The sequence below is a fragment of the Erythrolamprus reginae genome, chromosome 3 (assembly GCF_031021105.1).
Source record: "Erythrolamprus reginae isolate rEryReg1 chromosome 3, rEryReg1.hap1, whole genome shotgun sequence".
Classification (NCBI taxonomy): domain Eukaryota; kingdom Metazoa; phylum Chordata; class Lepidosauria; order Squamata; family Dipsadidae; genus Erythrolamprus; species Erythrolamprus reginae.
This window is the reverse complement of record NC_091952.1, coordinates 59,294,975-59,319,463: the sequence shown is the minus strand read 5'-3', so window position 1 is coordinate 59,319,463 and position 24,489 is coordinate 59,294,975. Positions and strand designations below refer to the sequence as shown.

At 39.0% G+C, this 24,489-nt stretch overlaps 1 protein-coding gene across 2 annotated transcripts; it reads left to right on the top strand.

Moving 5' to 3' along the window:
* Positions 1-364: 364 nt before the first annotated feature.
* PM20D1 (peptidase M20 domain containing 1) lies at positions 365-24,489 on the top strand. 2 transcript variants are annotated; one of them, XM_070745531.1, is made up of 13 exons: positions 365-676; positions 3,904-3,990; positions 6,141-6,376; positions 10,041-10,127; positions 12,027-12,160; positions 13,636-13,755; positions 15,985-16,060; positions 17,591-17,652; positions 18,717-18,795; positions 20,804-20,875; positions 21,360-21,528; positions 22,264-22,363; positions 24,167-24,489. In XM_070745531.1, exons 1-13 carry the CDS (start codon positions 466-468, stop codon positions 24,294-24,296), a joined length of 1,563 nt encoding a protein of 520 aa, XP_070601632.1. In that variant the 5' UTR covers positions 365-465; the 3' UTR covers positions 24,297-24,489. The 2 variants fall into 2 exon arrangements, with proteins under 2 accessions (XP_070601632.1, XP_070601633.1); XM_070745532.1 differs by lacking the exons at positions 17,591-17,652; positions 18,717-18,795 and having other exon boundaries at positions 379-676.

Genomic DNA, 24,489 nt, shown 5'->3' with positions numbered 1-24,489 from the left:
ATCAAGGTCTTCTAGTCCAGTGTTTCCCAACCTTGGCAACTTGAAGATATTTGGACTTCAACTCCCAGAATTCCCCAGCCAGCATTCGCTGGCTGGGGAATTCCGGGAATTGAAGTCCAAATACAGTATCTTCAAGTTGCCAGAGTTGGGAAACATTGTTTAGTCCAACCCCCTGCCTAGTCAGGAAACCCTACACCGCTTCACAAATCTTAAACACTTCAAGTGTTGGGACATTCCCAACTACTGGGGGCAAGGTGTTCCACCGATTAATTTCTAAACGCCCTCAACCGAGTGAATTGAGATTCCCTTCTCCCGCGAAGCGCGCAGGACTTCCGTACTGCACAAAAGAAGACCGACCAAAGTTTCCCGCGGCGGTGATGAATTAACAGCTCCGTCAATGATTGGCTAGAAGCCGCGCCTGCCTATCGAAGTTTTCCTAACGCGGCTGGGGCAAGAGGCAGGAAAATGGCGACGTTCCAGGGCCGGCTGCGAAGGGTCTTGTGCGGGGCTGGCTTGGGACTCTGCGGGATAGTGTCGCTTCTGATGACCGCCATGCTCCTCCGCGCCTACGGCCCGGCTATAGGGCTGAGGGAAAAACGGCAGCAGGGACGGCAGCGGCGAGAGGAGGCTGTCTTTAGCCCGCGCGACTTACAGGAGCTCAAGGAGGTGCTCCAAGGTAAAAAGAAAGCAAAGGTGGAATCGGGTGTAAAAGCAGCTATTTCTTCAAAGTAAACGTTTCTCTGTTTTAAATAGGAAGTTAGTGCTGGTGGTTCGAGAGAGCAAAATCATAGCTTTGTTCTGCGTCTGTTAGACCAGTGTTTCCCAACCTTGGCAACTTGAAGATATCTGGACTTCAACTCCCAGAATTCTCCAGTCAGCGTTCGCTGGCTGGGGAATTCTGGGAGTTGAAGTCCAAATATCTTCAAGTGGCCAAGGTTGGGAAACACTGTGTTAGACTAAACTGTGTTTTCCTCTGTTACTGGCTTAAATGATTTGGTAAAATAGTATAACAACAACAACATAGTTGGAAAGGACCTTGGAGGTCTTCTAATCCAGTGTTTCCCAACCTTGGCAACTTGAAGACATTTGGACTTCAACTCCCAGAATTCTGGGAGTTGAAGCCCAGATATCTCCAAGTTGCCAAGTTTGGGAAACACTGTTCTAATCCAACCCACTACTTAGGACTTAGGAAACCCTACACTACTTCAAACAAATGTATGTATGTAGATCTCCTATCCTGGAGCAATGGGACAGAATGTCTGTTGCTGCTATGCCTACCTCTACTACTCTTTCACAACCAGGATGCATAAAACAATTTTATATTTTGCCCAGAATAACACTAGTTTCCTTGAAGCTCTAAGCCAGGGATGGCGAACCTTTTTTTCTTCAGGTGCCAAAAGAACGTGTGCTTGCCCTATCACGCATGCGTGAGTGCCCACACCCATAATTCAATGCCTGGGGAGGGCGAAAACAGCTTCCCTCACCATCACCCTCTGAGGCCTCCTGGAGGCTGGAACCAGCCTGTTTCCCAACTTCTGGTGGGCCCAGTAGACTCTTGTTTTGCCCTCCCAAGGCTCCAACGGATACCCTGGAGCTGGGGGAGGGTAAAAACACCCTCCCCCATCCCCTGGGAGCAGTGATGGGCTACCAAAATTTTTAGTACCACACTCCTTCCCCAGGAGTGAAAAGGGTATGGGGATTTTGCAGTATGCTTCTCCTGTCATGTCTCCTGTCATGCCCACCCAGCCACACTCACCAAGCCATGGCCACAGAACTGGTAGTGGCTTATGCATTTTGTTTCAACATCTTTCCGTATTTATTTGTTTATTTGTTTGATTTCTATGCCGCCCTTCTCAAGGCGACTCAGGGCGGCACACAACAATTGGGTGTTCTGGGGTGGAGCTCCATTTTTGATACCCCACTGCGTTCCCCCCTGTCCGGGCAGTAGCCAACTCCTGATTATCTACTTTATAAAGTGTACGTACACACACAGCTCTTCTAAAATTATACACATTCAACCTCATTTACTGTGATAGGAAAAACATACCGAGAGCCCATAAGGGATAAAAAGAAAAAAAAAACCAAAATTTTGCTACCGGTACTACGTACCTGACCATACCTGTAGGAGCCCACCGCTGCCTGGGAGGTTCTCTGGAAGCCAAAAACGCCCTCCCAGAGCCTCTGTGCAAGACAAAAATCAGCTGACATGCACACACATGCACATTGGAGCTGAACTAGGGAAACGGCTCGTGTGCCATCAGATATGGCTCCGTGTGCCACCTGTGGGACCCGTGCCGTAGGTTCGCCATCACTGCTCTAAGCTGTATCACTTTGAATAAAACTACATTTGGGGTCCTTAGCCTTGTATATATTATTCTATCCAGGGGTGAAATCCAACAGGTGTTGACAAGTCCTGGAAAACTGGTAGCGGAAATTTTGCATAGGTTGGAAAACTGGCAAATATGACCTCTGGCTGGCCCCAGAGTGGGATGGGAGTGGAGATTTTGCAATATCCTTCCCCAGGAGTGAAAACGGTATGGGGATTTTGCATTATGCTTCTCCTGTCATGCCCGCCCAGCCACGCTCACCAAGCCATGGCCACAGAACTGGTAGTAAAAAAAATGGATTTCACCACTGGCTCTATCTATACGCAACCTGTTGAGACAAATATATCAGAAAAGACAGTGTTCATATGATTTCAACTGTTATAAAATGCAGGCTTTGCATCTTGTAGGATTTGGGGAAGTCCTGATGGATGGAATCATTTCTCCTCTTCTTTCTTTCCTTGAATTAGGTGGGGTGGGAAAGCTGCTTTTCAGGCAGTCTCTATGCAGTCACTAAATAACTTTTAGTTTGCTCCCCTTTCTATTAGAGTTGAGCTGTCATTTTAACTTTTGCCTCAAAATGAAATATTTTAGTCACTCGTGCCCTTAACACCTTGCAGATGCTTTGATGCAGGTGTGCCAACCCAAGGGCCTGGGACCTGGACAGCTAGTAATGTGGCCCAGCAAGATCACAAACTTCTAACATTATTATGCGATTCTTACTGATCAGTATGTTATATACTGTATTTTACATGCAGCCCAAGGCAGTTCTTTTTCACTCATTGTGGCCCAGGCAAGCCAAAAGGTTGGATACCCGTGCTTTCATGTAATGCTCTATTTAGGCTGCTGACATAGTGATGAAACATGTTATAATATCACATTTTTTTCCATCTCACATCAGGATACAAGTGCATGGAGTGAGTCCACACAATGATTTTGCCCCATGCCATCAGTTTGTCATTGCTAGAACTAGATGAGGTGCTTTATATCTTCCACTTAGTTGGCAACTATATGCAGTTGCCTATTTGCTAACTAGGCAGATTAGAGAATGGCAAACTGTTTTGCAGGAATAGCAGAGTGACACCTATTTTGCAGGAACTGCATTAATTTCTGGCAAGTTTCCAGGTACAATTCAAAATGCCTGTCAATACCTATGAAGCCTTTTGAGACTGGGATCCCCAATTACGGTGGGAACATCATTTACTCCACATTTAGTCTTCCTGCTATTTTCATCTTTCCATGAAGTTTCAGGGAGGTGAGCTTTTTTCATGGTTACCCCAAACCATGGTTGGGGAGGGGGAATATTTTCCCAAAATCTAGGAAGACCCTTAGATTTCAGACGCTGGTAAAATCCCTTCTTTTTTGCATCCTTTTTCTTTCTTTCTTTCTTTTGGGGGTGGGCAGGGATATTAAGGAGATGGTGGTAACTTGCTGTGCCATCTCTGACGACTATTGTATGCTGTGTTTTAATATGCTCTTAATATGCTTTTACTGCATTTTAATTGATGCAGTAGTTTATCTGTTAGTCTTTTCAAATATTGCCTGAGCATTTTGAAAAATGCTTTATCCTTTACAAAAGGTGCTATCAGAATACAATCAGTTTCCTTCTCACCAAATGATCAGAATATAACAGCGCTGGAAGAATTTGAGCCATATATTTACAAAGGTATTTAAATTGAAATACTGTCCAGTACTTGTTTTTATTAGTAACAATGCTACTAATTGCATAGAAAATATAATTATTGTATTGTGTTAATTTCTTGATAGAACTGAAACACCAAACTGAAAAAAATATGGTTCATTATACAGTATGATAAAGTTCAGTTGACAAAAATTGTATTGATGGCTACAAGGGTTAATTATAGATGTTATAGGTGCTTCATCTGTAGGGAGGATATAGATTCTTTAAAAATGAATATGTATTTGAACAATAATTTAATATTGTTTTTCAACTGGAGTGACCATTCTGTTATAAATTACACAGATCCACAGAAAGGATAAAACATGTATTTTTCATGGCAAATTATCCCAGTTTAATATTCATGTAAGTGGGAAAATGAGATCCCTTTCAATCAGTGGTTGGCAGAGATACTATACTAAGTTATGGCCAGCGTTAATTGCTTTGTTGGATACACAATGCTAAGCTACATGTTATGGATTCTAAATGAATACTTGATTTGTATATAACAAATATAAAATATTAATAAATTAAGATAATATTTTAAGCCAAATAAACCATGTGACACTTTATTTATTTATTTATTCCTTCTTTCTGTTTGTTTGTTTGTTTGTTTGTTTATTTATTTATTTATTTATTTATTTATTTATTTATTTATTTATTTATTTATTTATTTGACTTACATACTGCCCCTCTCTGTGGACTCGGGGCGGCTTAAGTTGACATATGAATAAGGTAGTGTAAGCAGGACTGACAACAGTGGGTCTATGGTATGACTCTTAAAGTTCTAAAATCAATTCAACTAAAAAAATCAGTAAGGCTGCTTTAAATAAGCCACTTTCTCTCAGGGATGGAGAAACAGCATGGCATTAAATTTTCTTAGGAAATAAATTTGGTTCCCTGTTGTTTAATCAGTAATTTTGTTAGGTAGTTTTCTTTGTTCCAAGTTCCCATTTCCTCTTGTTATGATGGCAAACTGTTGTTCATTCGTCTAACTGCCACACAAGAATGATACTTTAGGTTTATAACAGATTATTGCAGATTCTGTAATAAAGTATGAGTAGAACTTTGAGTATCCAAAGGTTGCTATGTATATATTCAGAATAAGATAATAAATGCTGATGCAGGAACAGTATAAATAGAAGGACTGTTGTATTACAGATGTTGTCACTGCTTTGGTCACAAGGGGAACATTTGCTGACTTTGCTTACACTTGTTTTTGTCAGCCAGTGGATAAAAGAGGGAAAAGAATAATTTCAGAATGTTCTTTCTTATTTATATTATTTGCTTTAAAGTTCATCTACATACAGAAATACAAAAACAATTTCTTTCTCCCTTACTTCAGTTAACCATTTTCCAAATGCAGTGATACCTCGTCTTACAAACTTAATTGGTTCCAGGACGAGGTTTGTAAGGTGAAAAGTTTGTAAGATGAAACAATGTTTCCCATAGGAATCAATGGAAAAGCGATTAATGCGTGCAAGCCCAAAACTCACCCCTTTTGCCAGCCTAAGCGCCCGTTTTTGCACTGCTGGGATTTCCCTGAGGCTCCCCTCCATGGGAAACCCCACCTCTGGACTTCCATGTTTTTGTGATGCTGCAGGGGAATCCCAGCAGCGCAAAAACAGGTGCTTCGCTGGCAACGGAAGTCCAGAGGTGGGGTTTCCCAGCGAGGGGAGCCTCAGCAAAATTGCAGCATCGCAAAAACACGGAAGTCCTCGAAACCCCACCTCCGGACTTCTGTGTTTTTGTGATGCTGCGATTTCGCTGAGGCTCCCCTCACTGGGAAACCCCACCTCCGGACTTCCGTTGCCAGCGAAGCACCCGTTTTTGCCCTGCTGGGATTCCCCTGCAGCATCGCAAAAACACGGAAGTCCGGAGGTGGGGCTTCCCAGTGGCGGCGGCTTGGGTTTGTAAGGTGAAAAAAGTTTGAAAGAAGAGGCAAAAAAATTTTAAGCGCTGGGTTTGTATCTCGAAAAGTTTGTATGACGAGGGGTTTGTAAGACAAGGTATCACTATATATCATCCACTATTCTTTTATACATGCCATTAATTAATAGTCTGGCCTCTTTACCCAACACACAATAACTTCAAAATTAAATTCATTGGCTAACTTTTTTTAATTCTCTTTCCGGAAGCTTTTCCTAGCGTGTTTTCTACCTCATTCATTCAACATGAAGTTATTGGAGATTACAGCCATCTATTCACCATCCAGGGATCTAACCCTCAATTACAGCCATATATGCTGCTTGCACATTTGGATGTGGTCCCAGCATACCCTGATGGATGGGATGTCAGTGACCCCTTTTCTGCTGAGGAACATGATGGATTTATATATGGAAGAGGAACACTAGATAATAAAAACTCAGCTATGGTATATCAATTTATCTCCTTTAGGGGGGGATGCAGAAATACTATGAGTTGCAGGAGTCTGTGAAATTTTATGTGCCATATTTATGATAAATCATTGCTTCCATTGCACAGTGTGGGGAGAGTTTGCTTTCTGTGTGCTGCAGTTTTCAAAAGCATCTTGCTGGTTTTAGAATTGCATTCAGCTGAGCTTCATACAGACGTCTTAGATACACCTGCTGCTTTAACATCAACTACAATTGCTCCTCCTGGCAAACTGAAACTGAAAAGGTGGAAATTACACTGGTTTTTCTCCCGCTTTCACTGAATAAATGGCTCTCTTTTTTCTTTTTTCTTTTTTTAATTTTTTTTTCTCAATAAAAATATGTTTATTGGATATATACATTAAAAACGGTACAGAAAAGTAAAGGGAATATATATAATGTACATTCTAGCAATTATAGTTTACTTATATAGCATACGTGAATAGGGAGGGAGAAAGGAAGAAAGGGAAAGGGATTTAGAAAGAAGGGAAAGAAATACAAGAGGAGGACGAATAGAAAAATAGAGCAAGAAAAGAATAGTAAGAAGAGTGTGGAGGGCCAGCGTTAGAGCTGGGGCTTCCATGTTTTGCGGCCTGTGGTTTAAGCATATAGGTGGTGTAGATTTTCCTGAAGTTTTATCCATATGTATTTGACGTAGTTGCTAGTGCCAACATTTATCAGTGGTTTAAGGGTTTGTTCATTCAGTTTCTTTGTAGTTCAAAATTTGTGTCGATCGATGTTTACAGTTTATCGTTTCAATTTGATATTATGATTCATGTCGTAGTTTATTGGTTTTACACGTTGTTGGACATTTTTCTTGATGTATAATTTTTAAGTAATTTCTTTTTTTTAACCAATGGTACCATTTGTCCCATGCTTTGTAGAAATCTGTCTCTCCAAATTTATTTATTTCATTAATTAGAATAGGTGCAGATTCTAAGGGGTCTTGTACAATGTACACCATGTCATCAGCAAATGCTTGAAGTTTATAGTGTTCACTTTTAATTTTTAGTCCTTGGATTTCCTTGTTGTGTCTTATTTTATTTAGTAGAACTTCTAGTGCGAAAATAAAAATCTCTTTTTTCACAGAATAAATTAAATTGATGATTGTAGGGGGAATAAATCCATCTTGAAGTGAAAAAGTGGTTGGTGAACATAAGATAAAGTGGTGAAATGGAGTCAAAGGATGTTGCCTTTGAATCTTCTATTTGTTTGTTTGGGGTTTTATGTCTGAGTTAAGCAATTTGGCGATTAAAGATAGTAGATTTCTTAAATTTTACTAGGATAAATAGTGGCAAACTGAGCCTCCCTTGGAATAGTGTGTTTTTAGTGGACTTGAAGGCATGTAAAACTGAAGCTGGGCTGTACATTTCCTACCTCTGCTCTAATCAGGCTTGCTCAGTTCTCTGGTTACAACAATCTGGCTAACTAGTGATTAAAATAGCCTTTCTGAAATAAATTGACTCATGATTGACATGGATCTAATGAAATGCAGAGCTTCAAAAATGAGAGCACTACAACACTACTTTAACTCAGATTGAAAAGCTGGAGAGAAAAGCAGTAGTATCCTCCTGTCCCAATACCCTTTATGAAAGCTGTTTCAAAGCTAGAAACGAGAAATATGAGCTATCTGATTAATAGCCTATTAGTCACATAGACCATTATTAGATCATTATAACAACGTATTTAACATGTCTGCTGATGCACAGAAGACTTCAATTGAGGACGGATGACAAACATCTTCTGAGAAAAGTAAAATGTTGTTTAATCCCAGGATTAAGAACCCATTATTGTGTCCACAAACTTCAAAATGAAATGTCTGCCACCAAATTGACATGCCTGAAATAGGACAGAAGCAAAAAACAATTAAATAGATGATGAGACTAAGTAGATTTAATTTAAACAAAATATAGTTTTTGTCTTGGCTCACTTCACTTTTGGAGTATTTTCCTGGCATGCTGCCAAAGGCAATTATAGCCGTTGGCTCGAAACAGATTTTACTGCCCTTCTCTGATGTTAACAAAGCATTATTTATTGCATGATTGAGTCAGTTGTCCTGGGGGATTATTAAAAATGGTGGGCAGCCTATATACAATATTTTTAAAATATTTAAAAAATATAAAAAGAGAGAAGAAATCCACGCACAGTTTTTGACTTCAGCAAGATTTTATATATACTGTAGAGAGAGAAGTGGCACAGAAAGTTACCTAGCTCTCATTACTGCTCTCATTTACATCTTATACAGCACAAACACAGGAATTTCCATGTATTCTCTAGTCCAGTGATGATGCTACTTTCTTCCTAGTCCATGAGTAATACAAGCTAAACCGGTCTTTAAGCAGCATTTTCCTCTTTTCTGTAATATCATCCCTGTGCAGCCTCAAAGAGTGTAAAATCTGTTAGGCTTCACCATCTATTGTTGCGGAAGAAAGACAAGATAGGGTCAGAAGCAATAGAGGTTCCAATTGGATAGTGATCAGCTACAGGGACAGCAAATTTATTGCCAAATATTATGCATTTATTTATTTATTGGCCACCAACTCCAGGGAACTCACTGCAGCGAGAGCTATCGTGGGGCTTCCTAGATTCGCCCATATTTCTACAACACTCTGTGGCCTGCACTGGCTGCCGATCGGTTTCAATTCAAAGTGTTGGTAATGACCTTTAAAGCCCTTCATGGCATTGGACCAGAATACCTCCAGAATCGCCTTCTACCGCACGAATCCCAGCGGCCGATAAGGTCCCACAGAATTGGCCTTCTCCGGGTCCCGTCGACCAAACAATGTCATTTGGCGGGCCCCAGGGGAAGAGCCTTCTCTGTGGCGGCCCTGGCCCTCTGGAATCAACTCCCCCCAGAGATTAGAACGACCACCACCCTTCTTGTCTTTCACAAGTTACTCAAGACCCACCTATATCACCAAGCATGGGGGAACTAAGACATCTCCCCCAGGCTTTCTTATATTTTATGTTTGGTATGTATGTGCTGTATGGTTTTTAAATTGTTGGGGGTTTTTAGATAATAATTTTATTATTAGATTTGTTCCATTGTTATACTGTTTTTATTATTGTTGTGAGCCGCCCCGAGGCTTCAGAGAAGGGGGGGATACAAATCTAATAAATTGAATTGAATTGAAATTGAATTATGCTCACTCAAAGGTGCATAGTACGATATAGCACCGTAATCAAAAGCCTTTAGTGCAGTGGTTCTCAATCTTTCTAATGCCGCGACCCCTTAATACAGTGCCTCATGTTGTGGTGACCCCCAACCATAAGTCTAGCACCAATTCTCCCAACAGAGCTTAAATCTGATTGGCAGGAAGGTCAGAGGGATATCCCCCCACTGTAAACGTCTGATTGGTCGGATTGTACAAATATGTTCCAAGGCACCAGAATTGAAGCTTTGGTTCCTAACACCATGGGGAATTTGTCTTTCTCTATGGTCTTAGGCGACCCCTGTGAAACGGTCGTTCGACCCCCAAAGGGGTCCCAACCCCCAGATTGAGAACCACTGCTTTAGTGAATAGAGTTAAGGTCTCTGTATGAGCTCTGCTTTCTAGTAGTGTCATTCTCGATAATCACCATATATGGTACAACTCACTGTGTAACCAAAAGTAAAATAGTTATTATTTTCTTTCTAATCCTCAGGGCATTCTACACGCTCTAGAGTTTTTACTGAGGCAGAATTACAGACCACAAAGATCTTTCTATATAGGCCTTGGGCATGATGAAGAGGTATTATTTATATGTTTGTTTATGTATTTGTTTGATTTTAACCTCTTAATTTCTCACATGTTTTTATTATTTATTTTGTAGTTACAAGCCATTCCCAAAAACTGAATGGTAGATTCCAAGTAAATTGCCTTTTAAAAATTCTGTTAACTTGAATGTCTTGAATGTATACTGTCCTGATAAAGTAGAAATATTGCTTATTGATCATAATTGGCCATTTGTTTTGCTGCATGGGAATATAAGATATTGGATGTTTTTATATATTGCAGTTGGTGCTCTAAATTAAATCTCCAATTTTTTTAAAGACACCAGGCTAGGAACTAGGATAATGTGAATTCTAGGCATGAAAGGTAGCTGGGTGACCTTGGGCCAGTATTCTTTCAGCCCAATTCACTTCACAGGGTTGTTGTGAAGAAAAATAGGAGAAGGAAGGAGTACTAGGTATGTACGTTGCCTTGAATCATTTGTAAAAATAATAAAAAATGGATTTTAAAAATACAAAAAAAATCCAATTAGGATTTAGAGACATGAAAAAAGGTAGCTTAAATCAGTGTTTCCCAACCTTGGCAAATTGAAGATATCTGGACTTCAACTCCCAGAATTCCCCAGCCATCATTCGCTGGCTGAGGAATTCTGGGAGTTGAAATCCAAATACCTTCAAGTTGCCAAGTTGGGAAACACTGGCTTAGAAATACAATATAAAGCTGTGGTGGTGCAGTGGTTATATGCAGTATTGCAGGCTAACTGCCCACATTGCCAGGAGTTTGATTCCTTTGATCCTGACAGGTTCAAGGTTGACTCAGCCTTCCATCCTTCTGTGGTCGGAGGACCCAGATAGGGCAGGGGTGGTTTCTACTTACTTTCTGTTCTGCCGGACTCTCTGGTAGGAGCCTCCCAAAAATTCAAAGGTACAAATTTCAGACACACACACGTTTGAAAATTCAAAACAATGTTCTTTATCACAAAATTCAAAATAAACTAAGCACTCTTTTTGTATTGCAAAGAGCACTCGTCCCAAAACAACCTGGTAGTTTGTACAAGTCCCTTATCAGTTCGTAAGTACTTATCTTGCAGCTGTGAAGAAAGTCACAGCCCTTCTTCTTCCACGAAGTGAAACACACTTTGCTCTGCTTTGGTTTCAAAGTGGTGAAAAGTCAACAAACAAAGGAGTCAGCAAGACATTCATAAAACACAAGGATCAGATAATTCTCCACAACGGCCAAACCCACACGCTGTTATTTATAGCAGCAGCACTAATTACAGCAGCCCCACCCAACCACAGGTGGCCTCATTTTCTTTTGTAATAATCCTTTAGTTGTTGCTTCCTATTTATCACTCTACGCATGTGTAGATGTGTCATTAATTCTTGTTCAGAATCCAGAGATGATACAGATGATTGATCTCCTCCTGGGCTGTCTGCCAAACTCTCCTCCACCCTGTCACTCAGGCCTCCTTGGTCAGAGGAGACTTTGGCGGCAGATTCCACTGGGAGCAAAACAGGCCTGCAGCATGTGGATATCTCCCCCACATCCACCTGCACATTCCTTGGGGTAGGAGCTGGGCCAGAGCTAACCACAACACTTTCCCCACCGGTTCTCATCACGATGGAAGTGCACATTTTACGTTCATCTATCCTTTCCCGGAACTGATCCTCTGTGCATGCGCAGAAGCAGAAAACAAGATGGCACTGCCAAGAGGATTGGCTTGGGGGTGTGGTAGTCTAAATGCTATTGCTGTGGAAACTTTTAAAACTGAATTATGTACAATCTCTTTAAATTCAAACTAGTGGTTTGGGCTATAATTAGTAAATCACTTATATCCTTTGCTAAATAATAATTGCCTTCTTTTGAAAGACTAGCCAATGGCTTAACTTAGGAAAATGTTATACTAATTCCCTTTTAGGTGGGTGGGAAAAATGGAGCAATGAAAATTGTGGCTGAGCTGGAATCTAGAGGGGTGCAACTTTCGTTTGTGCTCGATGAGGGAAGCTTTATTTTTGATGGACTCATCCCTAAAATAGACAAACCAGTAGCTGTGTAAGTAAAGAAATACAATTGTTTCCTACAATAAATGTAGTTCCTTACCTATTTCATAGAATCAGGTTTAAACAATTGAATGTTGGAACCCATGCCTTGCAATTCACAAATAACCGAAACTGTAATCTGTCAAATTATTTTGTCTGGTTTTTGCCTTTTTTCTGGAATGATGAAAGTATGGATATTGTACTGTATCTCATATTTTCCATATGGTAACTAAGTAACTTCAAGTATACCTAGTCACAGTATCCCCCAGCAATAGAGTAATATACGTAGACCTACAACTCCAGATGTTGGCTTCTGCTCTTCTTACAAGACTAGAGTAACTAGTCTTACATTTTGAATATCAAATGAGTGAGAATTTGCCCATAACATCAAATGGGTGACTTGTCCTGAAGTGCCAGAGGACTTTAGTAGAAATTCTTGCTGTCCCACAGTAAATCTGACTGCAGAGTAAATTGGATGATGCATATGTATTGGTTTCAGTCAAGGGTGTCAAACTGGCAGTCCATGGGCCGGATGCATCAGGCACAAGCCACATCCACCACAACCCCGCAAGAGGGAAAACATCACCATACATCATGTGATGGCCCTATTTGGACAGGAAGTCATTGCTCACAGTCACTCATGCCCTCATCACCTCGAGGTTCGATTACTGCAACGCTCTCTACATGGGGCAACCTTTGAAAAGTGTTCGGAAACTTCAGATCGTGCAGAATGCGGCCGCGAGAGCCATCGTGGGGCTTCCTAGATTTGCCCACATTTCTGCAACACTCCACGGCCTGCACTGGCTGCCGATTGGTTTCCAGTCACAATTCAAAATGTTGGTAATGACCATTAAAGCCCTACATGGCATTGGGCCAGAATACATCCGGAACCGCCTTCTACCGCACGAATCCCAGCGGCCGATAAGGTCCCACAGAGTTGGCCTTCTCTGGGTCCCGTCGTTTGGCGGGCCCCAGGGGAAGAGCCTTCTCTGTGGCGGCCCCGGCCCTCTGGAATCAACTCCCCCCAGAGATTAGAACGGCCACCACCCTCCTTGTCTTTCGCAAATTACTCAAGACCCACCTTTGTCGCCAGGCATGGGGGAGTTAGGATATTCCTTCCCCAAGGCCATTACAAGTTATGTATGGTATGTTTGTGTGTATGTTTGGTTTTTATAATAAGGGTTTTTAGTTGTTTTATTAAATTGGATTGTTACATGTTGTTTTTTATCATTGTTGTTAGCTGCCCTAAGTCTGCAGAGAGGGGCGGCATACAAATCCAATAAATAATAATGATGATGATGATGATGATGATGATGATGCGGAGAGTTTGACACCCATGGTTTAAGCAAAGAAAAACAGGTCTAAAATTGTCCAAAAAGCAGCAAAAGTCAGACCCAACTTCTTGTTTATTCAGTTTGAATCTAATGAATAGTATTGTACTGTATTGCATTTAGAATTTCATTAATGTTTTCTCCCCCAATTTATCAGAATAGGCATCACAGAAAAGGGTTCGCTTAATGTAAATCTCAGTGTAACATCTCAAGTTGGCCATTCTTCTGCGCCCCCTAAGAGGACCAGCATTGGTATTCTTTCTGAAGCCTTATACAAGTGAGTGTCTTGAGAACATATTATCATTTCGATTCAATGCATATCTAATGGGGAAAAGATCTTATTTGGGTTGAATGCAGCAATTAATTAATTAATTAATAATTTATTAATAAATAAATAAATAAATTTCCAGCAAAACATATAAAGCATAGTAGTCTAAAGTGCTATGTCAAGTATTTGCAATAATGACAGGGTCCCAAAAAGTCACGAAGAGTTGTAATAGAATTCTACAGCCTGGCAGTTTTTAGTAAAGTTTACCCTCGCACATATGTGCTAATCATTCCCAATTCTAGGAGACGTTTCAAAGCTGAAGAGTCAGTGCTGCCTGAAGATGTCTCTATGGTCATGTGGCTGGCATGACTAAATACGAAAGGTGCATATAACGCTCTTACCTTCCCAACAAAGCTGGTCCCTATTTTTCTACTTGCATTTTTTTATGTGCTTTTGAACTGTTAGGTTGGCATAGGATGGTTTACCATCTATCCAAGCCATAATGCTGCATGTTATAGTCCAACACACCTGCAAGAGGGAAGTCATGGTTGTAAAGTTCTGAACTAAGTGGTATTTATTTATTTGATTCTATTGTGTTATTTTCTAGAGCCAGTCACTATAATTTGCAAAGCAGGTGATATATCTGTTTATGGGGTGCTTTGTTGCTGTGCCATCGAGAGGTTACTAGGAAAGAAATGTTAATTTTGTTTTGTCTCCTTACTAAGTTACCTATTATACACTGCTGCAGTTGAGCAAATAATTATACTTAAGAACAATTAACTAAACTAACTGTATATTCTTTTTCTACTCCACTTTCTCTGTCTCTCTCAATATTGTTTCTTCAATTAATTCTATTGTTACTGAATAAATGAAAATCAAAAGCTACGTGTGATATGGTATAAATGTTTAACACAGTACATGACTTATAGAATTGGTTTACAACCTGTTTTTGGCTATGTCCCACCTAAGCATCTCTGAAATCCTGATGCCTGTGACATATAATTCTTACTATTCAAAAAGTGAACTCCTACTCATGTAGAGGACGCCTAAAAGGCCATTAACTTGGTTTAAATAAGGTTTCAATTGCCTTCATTAAAAATCAAATTGCCCACCTGTGGGACATGGGCCCCACGTTGGGAACCACTGACATACATTTTTATATACTTTTATTTATTCAACATATTTATATAGCTGCCCATCTCAGAATAAGTGACTGGGCAATGTACAACAAAAAAAATCAAATAAACCCAGATCCATAAAAATAATCATTGTAAAATATTTTAAAAATCATTATTAAAAAGGGAAATAGTACAAATATTATAAAAAGTTTAAAATACACCAACCACATAAAGTAAAACCTGTCTATTTTAATCCATTTTATACTGGGAATAGAGAATGACATATGATCCCTATCTTCTGTTTGTCCTACCACCAGGAGTTTCTTCTTTTGTAGAGGGCTACATTCAAATTACCCTATAAACCAGTGTTTCCCAACCTTGCCAACTTGAAGATATCTGGACTTCAACTCCCAGAATTCCCCAGCCAGCATTTGCTGGCTGTGGAATTCTGGGAGTTGAAGTCCAAATATTTTCAAGTTGCCAAGGTTGGGAAACACTGCTATAAACAATCTCTTTGCCACATAATATGATTGAAAGAAGATACTTTCAGAAAAATGAATTAAATGCTCCACATTCTGAGGCAAGGGTGTAAAACTGGATTTCTTCAAGGGCCGGATCGTCATTGTAGTTCTTCTCTGTAGGCCAGAGTGGGGGGGGGGGGATGGATGCCTCCTGCAGCGCCCTGCTGGCCAAAACGGAGCATGGGAGGGGGGTTGCACACGGCCCCCTCTGTCCTTTTTCGGCCTGAATAGCCTTCAGTAGCACTTTGCCAGTTAAAACCTGGCCAGCAGAGTCCCGCTGGACGCTGGAGAGGCTGAAAACGGGCTGTGTTTTGGCTGGCAGAGTCACTGCGGGACGATCGTTTGATATTTCCAGGCCAGCCCCACAGGCCAGATTTAAGCACCCCGCGTGCCGCCTCTGGCCCACAGGCCTTGAGTTTGATACCCCTGTTCTAAGGATTTTTTTTTTCTTAAAACCTGTTTTGAAAACAGATAATTTGATTTACTGTTTTAAGAAGGAAGCTAACATAACTAACAAACTTAGTGTAGAATATCATCTTGGGCACAAAGTAATTCAATTTTGTGTACTTTATTGTGCTTTTTGCATTTGATTGCTATAGGTTGGAAACACAGCCTATGCCCAATTTGTTTGGTCATGGACCTGAAATCATGATGTTTGAACAACTGGCACCAGAGGTGAGTATTAAACAGTACATGCTTTCTTCATTTGTCTTTGATGAAACACACTGATCACAATGTCGCTTGGCGGGACTCAGGGGAAGAGCCTTCTCTGGCGGCCCCGGCCCTCTGGAAGCAACTCCCCCCAGAGATTAGAATTGCCCCCACCCTCCTTGCCTTTCATAAGCTTCTTAAAACCCACCTCTGCCGCCAGGCATGGGAGAACTGAGATACTCTTTCCCCCTAAGCCTTTACAATTTTACGCATGGTATGTCTGTATGTATGTTTGGTTTTATAATGGGTTTTTAACTGTTTTAATATTGGATTGTTTATATGCTGTTTTTGTTACTGTTGTTAGCCGCCCCGAGTCTACGGAGAGGGGCGGCATACAAATCCAATAAATAAATAATAAATTTTAGGGCACTTTTTTCCGCTCGGGTTGCTATACTGAGTACTAGGTAAATTTATTTGATTTTCAATGACAACTACTCTGGGTGGCATCACCATACAATATAATTTCCAAAACATCACCAGAAGAATGATAAAGATAAAAGATAAAATATGGTACAGGACTTACCAACAACTTACCCCAAAGTCTGGGGAAACAGCCAAGTTTTCAGAGCTCTATTGACGGCCAGAGTGGCAACCAGATGTATCATAGAGGGGGGTAATTTTCCTAGGTCTCATCCGGTGTCCCTGATTAATGAATGAGACATGTAGCATGTCAATGCTATCTGAACATATAAGAGGGACAGCGCCCCTGCAGTCACATGATTGCAATTCGGGTGCTCGGTAACCGGCTCCCATTCATAATGGTCGCAGCATGTTCCAATTATGTGACTGTGATTTGTGAACTTCTTAACTGGCCGCCAATAAGCAAAGTCAATTGGAGAAGGCAGAGTCACTTAATGACTTCACGGTTTGCTTAATGACCACAGTAAAAATCATTAACATAAGATCTAGTCAGTTTCACTTAATGACCACATTGCTTACTGAGTAAAAATTCCAACCCTAATTGTGATTGTTACTCAAGGACTACCTGTATAGATAATAATCAGCTCTTGACTCGCATCGTGGTTGGTAAATCCACAGTAACTGAATTTAAACATGCCTGGGATAAACATATATTCATCCTAGGATAAAATACAAAAAATAGTATAAGGGCAGACTAGATGGATCATGGGGTCTTTTTCTGCCATCAGTCTTCTATGTTTCTATCTAATACCATAAATTGTTACCTATTCCTTCCTTTGTTCTATAGATTTACTTTCTATTTTTCTTTTTATTTCTTTTTATCTTGGCTTTGTTCTCAAATAAAACAAGTTCTCAATTCAGATTATAATTAATAGAATGTTATAAAAATAATTCTGTAAGACCCCCTACCTTCTCTAGCAAGAATGGACTGGATTGTGGTTTCTTTATGGTAACTATATTTACTTGTACAACTATTGTTCTTTTGAATGGTACATAAATATGAATAAGAAAGTCTTATACGAGGATACATTTGCTGATGTGTATATGTTCTCTTCCCAACCCCCTGCTATTCAGTTCAGCTTCCCCCTCAATATCATCATGGCAAATCTATGGTTCTTTAGACCTCTTGTTGGCTGGTAAGAAAGAAGATGTTTTATCACTTTCCTTTCTTGAAACCTGCATGCATAAAATAATTAGGAAATGGTGGTAGTAGGTTCTTCTCTCTGGAGCAGTGTTCCCTCTAATTTTTTTGGGGGGGGGTGGGCGGAAAAGTATAGTGTCTGAGCAGCAGTCCCTTCAGGACTGGGTGGCACAGAAATAATAAATAAATAAATAAACAAATAAACAAACAAACAAACAAACAAATAAATAGAATTTCAAAATAAAATACTGTACTATGTGTCTATAACAGTGAGCTCATAATAGGGCAACTCTATCAATATCAAAATGCCACTTAAATAGTTGAGCTAGTTTCAAACTAGATTTTGATTTTCTTTCTCTCTTCCTTACTCCCATTCTTTTTCTTTCTCTTTTCCTTCCTCTCTTTTTTCTATCTGTTTCTCTCTTCCTCTCTTCCTCTCTCTCTCCTTCCCTCTCACTCTTTCCCTCTCGGCTTCTGGGCAGGTTTGGATAAACTCTGAGTTGATGATGATTTTTAAGTGAGCGATTGCTCACTGCTCAGCTTAGAGGGAACTATGGTCAGGAGTGCTCTTTTTTACTGCCTTTCTGCTCCTTTCTTAAAACTGTTCTTCTATTTTGAGAAGATGGTACAACAAAAATCTGCATAACTTTCTTGCTTCAACTGCATTGATCTTTTATCAAATTCTGAAAAGGCAGTTATATGAGTGTTAATAGAATGCTATCAGATCTGTTGGTGGGAGGAATTAAGTGACTTCACAAACTGCAAGAGAAAATTATCACCTGAGCAGTTATCAACCTAAACTTTACTATTTAAAAAGGAGCAGAGAAAGTAAAAATAAGCTGAGTCTGGGTAAATAAATGAAAAATATACTGGACGCTACAGGCAATATACTTAACTGGATTATATAAAATTAAACTGCTGCTCCTTTCTTCTCCTTTTTGTATCAATTACTGTACTTCAATTAATATAAAATATTGCTGCAATTTTGCAGAGTGCAAAAAAATTTATTGGTTTAATGTGGATAACAAAGAAACATTTGCCTTTTAAATTTTTATGCAGGTTTCTTGAGCGAACCCCTGGCACTAATGCTTTAGTTCGGACCACCACTGCAACCACCATGTTTCATGCAGGAATAAAGGTATAACTGGAAGACACTAGGTTGGGAAAAGTCGCAAGAAAACTGAATGGGACAATTGGTGACCCCTACCCCACTTTTGTTACCTACAGGGACCCAACATTTGCTTTGTAAGTTGCCCTCAAAGCAAGATGAGCAGTGTATAAATTTAATAAATAAACATTTGATAGGAAAATAAATCCAAGTCCTGCCATATTTGTCACAAAACAATCAATTTTCTGATATTGCATTATTGTCCTTCCTGTAAAAATAATCAATTATGCAACTAAATATCTTCTCGCAGAACAATTAAACAAGTTACCTGGGCAAGACAATGCATTGTAGGGCAACCATTTTTGAACCAAAGTACTTCAAAGTGGCTAATTTACTAAAAATGCAAGACTAAAACAAAGTAAATAAAAATATAAAGAATTGACTTCTAATTTTCTTTACACCGAGTACAATTTACCTCTTACTACATATCTTTTTTTTATTATATACTTTTTTAATAATCAAATCCTATTGTGGCTATTGTTGAATAGTGACATCAGCTGGTAGAACTTGGACAAGTTACCCAAATTACAGATCCACAACTCTAAATGCTGCTCAGTCCCGGTCAAGAGTAAAATAGAGATGTGTCTATCTGTAAAAGATCCCAACTTTATTTATTTATTTATTTGACTTCTGTGCCGCCCAATTCCGAAGGGCTCAGGGTGGCTTAATCCACAATGCAAGAAATCCACTTTACTTGCAAATAGTTCATTTATAATAAAACAATACAAGAGAAAAAAGTTAGGTTGGATGACTGTTGGGGAGGAAAATATGGTCCAGCAAACCGGGATCTTGGATATATTTCAAATTTATTTATTGATTGATTTGATTTGTATGCCGCCCCTCTCCATAGACTCGGGGCGGCTCACAACAACAATAAAACAATTCATGACAAATCTAATAATTTAAAAACATTTTTAAAAAAGTTATTAAAGCAGACATACACACAAACATAATTACATGAATTGAATCTCCCATTGAATTGAATTATCCATGTTTAGAGCTGAGCCATTATTTAAGATCACAGGCCTGCTGTTGTCACAGAGACATACATGCCCAGTGTAAATTTGTATTTATGTAAGACATGAATTGGCAGCGTTTTTCTTTTCCTGAAGATGGATCCACATTTCCCTTTCAAATGAGCTGGGGACAAGCACAAGTGGGTCTGACGACTATTCTTCAGAAGCAAGCTATTCACTGCCATCTGACATAGCATGTGGCTACTTTTTTTCAGGTGCATATATGTCTGCCAAATTCTCCTTTTGCAAAAAAAAAAGCAAAAAACAATGTTAATAGGGTGGCATGGAGGAAGATACAGGAATAAAGGCGTTTAGAAAAGACGGGCAAAAGCAAGCAAGCGTTTTAGTAAGCCACGTTTGCAAGTCTCCTTTGCACTTAAAGAGATGCTGCTGCCAAACCAGGAACTATGTTCTGCTGCACGAATCCCAGCGACCGGTTAGGTCCCACAGAGTTGGCCTTCTCCAGGTCCCGTCGACTAAACAATGTCATTTGGCGGGACCCAGGAGAAGAGCCTTCTCTGTGGCAGCCCCGACCCTCTGGAACCAGCTCCCCCCAGATATCAGAGTTGCCCCCACCCTCCTTGTCTTTCGCAAGCTCCTTAAAACCCACCTCTGTCGTCAGGCATGGGGGAATTGAATTTTTTTTTCCCCTTCCCCCTAGGCTTATAGAATTTATACATGGTATGCTTGTTTGTATGATTGGTCTCTTAAATTGGGGTTTGTTTGTTTTTTAGATTATTTTTTAATATTAGATTTGTTACATTGTTTTCTTTATTGTTCTTAGCCGCCCCGAGTCTTCGGAGAGGGGCGGCATACAAATCTAATAAATAAATAAATAAATAAAATGTTATGGCTTCAGATGAAACTGATTTTGAGTTGCTGCTACAGATCTGAAATGTATTGATGCTTGAGGATAACCCTACCCCCATTTAGACCTTGTTTTCTTCTTTCCTTCTTTCTAGTCAAATGTTATTCCACCAAAAGCTGATGCCACCGTGAATTTCCGCATCCATTCGTCACAAACAGTTGAGGAGGTAGTGTGATGAAGTGCAGTGGAGTTTTATATGCCTTTGCTGTTTTAATCTTAAAATTGTAGAAGAAGGCATCAATATAAAATTTTCTTCTATAGTATTTGTGACAAAAATACATGAAATAATGCTTAAACCAAAATTTAAGATTATACTGTAACATTTCTTTACCATTCTGCCTGATTGTTGTGTTTTGTTATATATTCCTGTATTTAGTATGAGTGATTTAAATATTGGAATTACATCTGTATTAAAGAGCCCATTAAAAATATATATTTTGATACAAGGACCCACATTCAAATTGCAAGAACTTTCAGTTTCTTTGTATAATAGGAAATAAGATTTTAGCAATGAGATTGCTAAAGGATTCCTGTCCTTTATTGAGAGCTGAAACTGGTATGAAGGGCTGAGTTAAATCTGGAAATTGTGCTAATATGATGAAAACCATCTTGGCTGCTTTAACTTTTTTGTTCTTTGGGTGTATTCTTAGATCCTGGAAATATTAGACAAAACAATTAATGATAAGAGAGTGAAGATAGAAGTGATGGATACCTTTGATCCACCCCCCGTTAGCCCCTGGGATGATCAGACCTTTGCTGTATGGATTTTCCGCCAGACCATCCTGGATGTTTTCCCAGATGTTGCCAGTGTAGTTCCAGGTAGTGGCAGATGAATGGTCATTAGTGGTTTTTTTCTTCTGTTTCCATTCAATCCCAACATTGTTTTCATTTTTTTCTATGTTCTCTTTTGTTCCTCTGCTTTATTCCAATACATGTGGATGCACATTAATATACAGACACTTCAAATACTATTAAAACTACACACATACATGGAAACAATTACATTTTTTCTTTGATGTCTGGGAGCTGTTTTTTTTTTAAATTAATAATATTACAATCAAGTACTGGTGAACTGTATACTCTCCATTCATATATAAGTTTTTTTCAGGATCATGTTGACCTGTGCATTTATTTCCTTTACTGAGACCATCTCTGCTATGCAGTTATGTCTTGTAGCACTGGATTGTTCCAGTACAGAATCTTGAGTCTTTCAGCCATTGTTTACTGCGTTAAAAGCTTTAGTATTTAAACAGATTCTTCTTGAAACATTTAATTATTTTCTATACTCTCTAAAATTCAGAAGATAATTGTCAAAGCTCATGATAAAAACTCCAGCACATAAGTGTCAGTGAAAATTACAGGAAACTAAGTATAGTACTGATTAAAATTGATGTAGCCTTTGTTATTTCAAAACTGCTAAACACACGGACAGACAGACAGATAGATATAGATATAGTTTTATCACAAAAGGTAGAACATAAAACAGTTAAGCAAAAAAACCTAAACAAAAACATACTAATGGCTAATTTTTTTGTACTGATTATTTTTTTACAGGTATTTGTATTGGAAATACTGATAGCAGACACTACAGCAGTCTCACAAAGGCTATTTATCGATTTAACTCAGTAACCTTTAAAGCTAATGATTTGCCAAGGTACAGTACAATGATCATTCTTAATGAAATACTGGATGAGAAACACAAGTGATTTTTTTAAGTAAAAGCAAATGAGACATAGCCATGAAACCTGAGAAAGAAAACAGTAATTCATAGCCCTGAATTATGCGCATAGCATTAGTTAAAAGATTTTAAGAAAATTACAGGTCAATTTCAGACTGTTTTTAGGGGACTGAGGAGAAAAAGCAGTGGCAATATGGAGGTGTCCTGAAATTTCTGTTGCTTGCTGTGTTTAACACTTTTGGGGGCAGAAGAATTCCTGGTTTTAATTTCTTAGCTGGGGTGTAAAACAAAATTTGAAAGAAAATTATAGGCTCTTGACTATATGCCATTGAATGTGTTAAATATAGTTAATAGAAATGCTGAAATGGACATTCTCACAATAAATACTGTATCATAATTAGGATTCGATTCAGTGAAAAAGTGTCCACCACCCGACAAACATACATACCCCACCACCAACCGACGGTGTTTCTTGTACAGTACTGTATAACCCATTTTTACCCAAGAGCAATGTATCTATTTACATATTATAGAGTGATTCCAATTTATTCCTTGTAGCTTGGTCTCGGATTCTACTCACCATATATTGTCTTACCTTGTTATACACTTTGTAGACCTCACCTACAAAAAGATATTGACAAAATTGAATGGGTCCAAAGACTTGCTACAAGAATGGTGGAAGGTCTTAAGCATAAAACGTATCAGGAAAGACTTAATGAACTCAATCTGTATAGTCTGGAGGGCAGAAGGAAAAGGAGGGACATGATTGAAACATTTAAATATGTTAAAGGATTAAATAAGGTCCAGGAGGGAAGTGTTTTTAATAGGAAAGTGAACACAAGAACAAGGAGACACAATCTGAAGTTAGTTGGGGGAAAGATCAAAAGCAACATGAGAAAATATTATTTTACTGAAAGAGTAGTAGATCCTTGGAACAAACTTCCAGCAGACGTGGTAGATAAATCCACAGTAACTGAATTTAAACATGCCTGGGATAAACATATATCCATCCTAAGATAAAAATACAGGAAATAGTATAAGGGCAGACTAAATGGACTATGAGGTCTTTTTCTGCCGTCAGACTTCTATGTTTCTATGTTTTATGTTGTGTGTATCTAAAAATTGTTAAAAATAAAAAAAATATTATTAAAAAAATAATTAGGATTCGATTCTAATTATGCTTAGATCCAAACTTATTCATAGTTAGGTAGGATTTTTGCATAGGATTAGGCTATTTAACCATGATTTCAACATAGCTATTGCGGTATACCCAAGCTGTTAACAAGGAGTGGGCACCTTTGCTGCAACTGGGAGTTACATTTAAACACTGCTTCTTGGTAGCTTTAGAGAATTTGGCTAATGATGTACTGAGGTTAGAACAGAGGAGTCCAGGAGCAATGGGGAAGAATTTGGCAAGGCTTAAGGAACTCATTTCACCAGTTCTTCCCAGTTGTAAAATATTGGCCCTGCTCCATTCTGTGGGGGCTTTGGAGACCACCAATAGGAAATTCACGGGCTATATGACCACAGGTTGAGCACTGTTATCATGAACATTGGGTTGTATAGCATGCTGAAACAAAATCAAGCAATTCCATTCAGGATTACTGTAATATGTAAATTAATCCCTGAATTAATTTAATTTTGTCTCTGAGTATGACTAAATCTGGATCTAAATTTTGGAATACTGTTGCATTGCACATATATTTGTTATATAAAACTTTCACAATGATGTGACTAATTTGGCATTAAACAGCTGCTTTCTTTTCCTCTTTTAATCAGATTCCATGGATTGAATGAAAGGATCTCTTTGGAAGATTATGCGAAGCAAGTGGAATTTTTCTTTCAACTAATTCAAAATTGTGATTTGAACCAACCCACAGAGTCACATACAAATCTCCATGAGCTATAGAAACAAGAAAATATGAAGGCTTGTGGGAGTTATTAGAAATCTGAATTATTCCAAGCAGCAGTGTTCTATTTTATTCTCAGTTCCCAAACTTCTTTACTGTAAGTGCCCAAACTTCTTTACTGTATTCAAGATTTAAAGTAATAACACAACCTATTGCACTGCAAGTTGTTGTGAAATAAACTATTAAACATAA

Coding starts and splice junctions, on each gene's coding strand:
- PM20D1 (XM_070745531.1), top strand. CDS start 466: ATGGCGACGTTCCAGGGCCGGCTGCGAAGGGTCTTGTGCGGGGCTGGC. Junction 12,161..13,635: donor ATAGACAAACCAGTAGCTGT/GTAAGTAAAGAA, acceptor CCAATTTATCAG/AATAGGCATCACAGAAAAGG. Junction 16,061..17,590: donor TTGAACAACTGGCACCAGAG/GTGAGTATTAAA, acceptor CCTGCTATTCAG/TTCAGCTTCCCCCTCAATAT.